Genomic DNA, 2671 nt, shown 5'->3' with positions numbered 1-2671 from the left:
CCTGTGGATTGTATAACCGTGCATAGTTTACAAACTCTGAGGGGAAATTAATGTAAGAAGCTAAAAAAAATACATGCCTTAAATCATTTTTCCCTGGGACAAATAGTCAATAACACTTGCCTATATAATTTTTGTCAAGTCAGAAGGGTTCATTTTAACTATAACAAAATATTGTCAGAAACAACACTTCTGAACCATACTTTAAAAAATAACAAATGCTGAAATTCTCAGTCTTGTATAGCTAACCAGTACTTTGCCAAAAGCAAAGTCCTATGGAAATTCTCCAGCCTTTTATAGTCATTAGAGTTTAAATGAGAGAAAATAGGGTATTTTTATAAATTGGCAGATCACAAAAATTACATTAAAGCAAAGCAGTCATATCTGTAAATTAACTGTGGTGTAATACATGTGTCTGCCACTTAACTTTTGTGAGACTAACTGAAGGAAGCATTCTGAAAAGATTAGGGAGAAAAAACCATGTGTATATTAACAAGTAAACAGATATTTACTTATTACAACAGAATGTGTTTACAAAAATTTTCTTTTATTCTTGTCTTTCTTGGTCCCATTCTAGGTGCATAGCATCTCTTTAACATAAGCCCTGGAACCATCCACAGAGCCACCATTTGCTTGAAAACTTTTTTTATAGTACAACAAAATACATTCATATCACTGATGATCCCTGAATATCAATACAAGTGTTGCAAACCACAAGCGTGGTAAAGGTAAATTAATGCTCTTCTACGTTGTTGGACATGGTGGAAATCTGTACAGTGCTTTATCTTTGAGTTTTAGTTGCGTTTTTTCCCCCCACCCCATGTGCCAAACTCTTATTGCTGAAATGATTTGGCTTTCTTGGGCAGAAAATTATTTTTTTTGCAGCAGCACTTTTCTTCATAACAAACAAGATGTGACTGCTTCCAACAGAAACATATTTAACGTAATGTATTGAACTCATTGGTTATTTTTAGCACATTGTTATCAAAAGAAGATGAAGCACATTTCATAAATCTATCCAGTTCTTCAGAAGCCAACTCTTCATTTTTCTTCTTCCGTTTCTGGCTTGGCTTTTTCTGGCTGCTTTGATGCATGTTTGGTCATGACTCTTTTTCCCTGGAGAAATCAGAACTTCTCCTGTTTTTAAAAAATTGATGAATTAGATGAGAAATGTCCTGGACCAACTAAAAGTCCCAATCTAGACACCATTGAACTAAATGGAAACACTTCTTAAGAGGCAAATAGATCATGGCTAATGAAATAATTCTCAGAGGTCCCCCACAAAGGAGGAAACTAGGGGAAAGCAGAGTGTTCTGGTGGTTTTCAAGTCTTTTGTATCCATCACGTTCTGGGTTGCTGTGAGAACTGAGAAAGTTCCAAATGCATTTTACACAATTCAGTGGCACAAGTCGCAAAGGAGTTCACAAAATGTAGCTTGTTTTACTGGGACCCCCACATCCATCTCAGCCTTCCAGCCTCTGGTGGCAGCACAAGCCTGCACGTGTCACTGCACACGAAGACCTCGTGTGTGCAGGAGAGGGAGAAAGGAGACAGAGCAATAATGTAGATGTCTTTCTCAATTTCATAAAATTATCTGCTTCTTAGGCTATTTTTGTTTATTTACTTGAACCTTCCTCCTAAATTTAATTAAATCCAGTCCTCACCATTCTTAACTTCCTAACCCTTTGAAAAAAATGGTGTCTTCTGTTCTGGATATTAATATCTTTACATATTAAGAATATTTCCCATGCCTCTGAATTTTTTCCCTTCTCTCTCTCTGAGTCTTTCTGAGAAATATTGTCTTGAAAGGTAAGAACTGATTCTTAAGCAAACTGAGAACAGGATATGATGTTATATTGATCTTGCACGTTTTCTGGGAATAGAATAATTTTTCCCAAAAGAAAAGGAAAAGCTAAGTTGATAGCTAGGGAAAAGTAACAGAACAAATGCCGCTGCTTGAAAACACCTTCCAGGTGTATGCCCATAACATCTTTGTCAGCAGTCTCAAAACTTACCTCAATAATGTTCTTCTAGGGATGCTGCTCTGACTCCAGTGTCTGGAAATCCATTTTCCCACCATAAAGCAGTGGGGAGGGGGTGAATGAAAACTCTCAGGATTATTTTTAGTATTAGTTTGATAAATAATTCCTTTCTCTGTGTCTCATTGCAGTAGATTTATTTTCCACTGTTTGACATATTTTTCTGCAGATGGTGCTAGCTAGTAAATCGTCCAAAGAGAGCATGAAAAACACCACTTTTCTCCTCATGAAACTGAAGTGTGAAGCAATAGACATATAATAATGAGATATTATCATAAATTCACATTTTACTATTCTGCTATTTCTATTACCCAGTAAGAGGAGTTGGGTAAGCGCTAGTACCGTGCTATGGTATTAAGCCTCCAGGCTTGGTAGACTGCAGGAGCTTGAAGAAAATGTGAGGAATGAGGCTTCTACCACAGATGGTGTCCCTCAGAAAAACAGTACTAAGTGAGCAAGGGCAGTGCAGTTTTCATGATGTATCGATAATGCAACAGCATTGAGTTTTGCTTGAATGAGGAGCAAAAGTACCATGGGGAATGCTGCACTTTGTTACTGCCTGGTTCTACTGCAGATTAACTGCTGCTGCCACATGGGAGAGTGGTTTGCAGTAGGCTCACAGTGCATTTACAAAG

General features: G+C 37.3%; 1 protein-coding gene across 1 annotated transcript in view; it reads right to left on the bottom strand.

The window, feature by feature from the left end:
• Positions 1–1097: 1097 nt before the first annotated feature.
• Positions 1098–2671, bottom strand: part of LOC104279356 (5-hydroxytryptamine receptor 7-like) — a gene marked incomplete at its 5' end in the record, with an annotated part of 7861 nt that continues 6287 nt past the window's right edge. Inside the window, one exon of the mRNA XM_009876619.1 lies at positions 1098–1134. Coding sequence (XP_009874921.1) covers positions 1098–1134 — 37 coding nt within the window. The remainder of the gene's footprint in view (positions 1135–2671) is intronic.

Source organism: Apaloderma vittatum, unplaced genomic scaffold, assembly GCF_000703405.1.
Source record: "Apaloderma vittatum isolate BGI_N311 unplaced genomic scaffold, ASM70340v1 scaffold1699, whole genome shotgun sequence".
Taxonomy (NCBI): Eukaryota; Metazoa; Chordata; class Aves; order Trogoniformes; family Trogonidae; genus Apaloderma; species Apaloderma vittatum.
The sequence above is the reverse complement of the archived record's forward strand: the minus strand, read 5'-3'. Positions and strand labels throughout refer to the sequence as shown.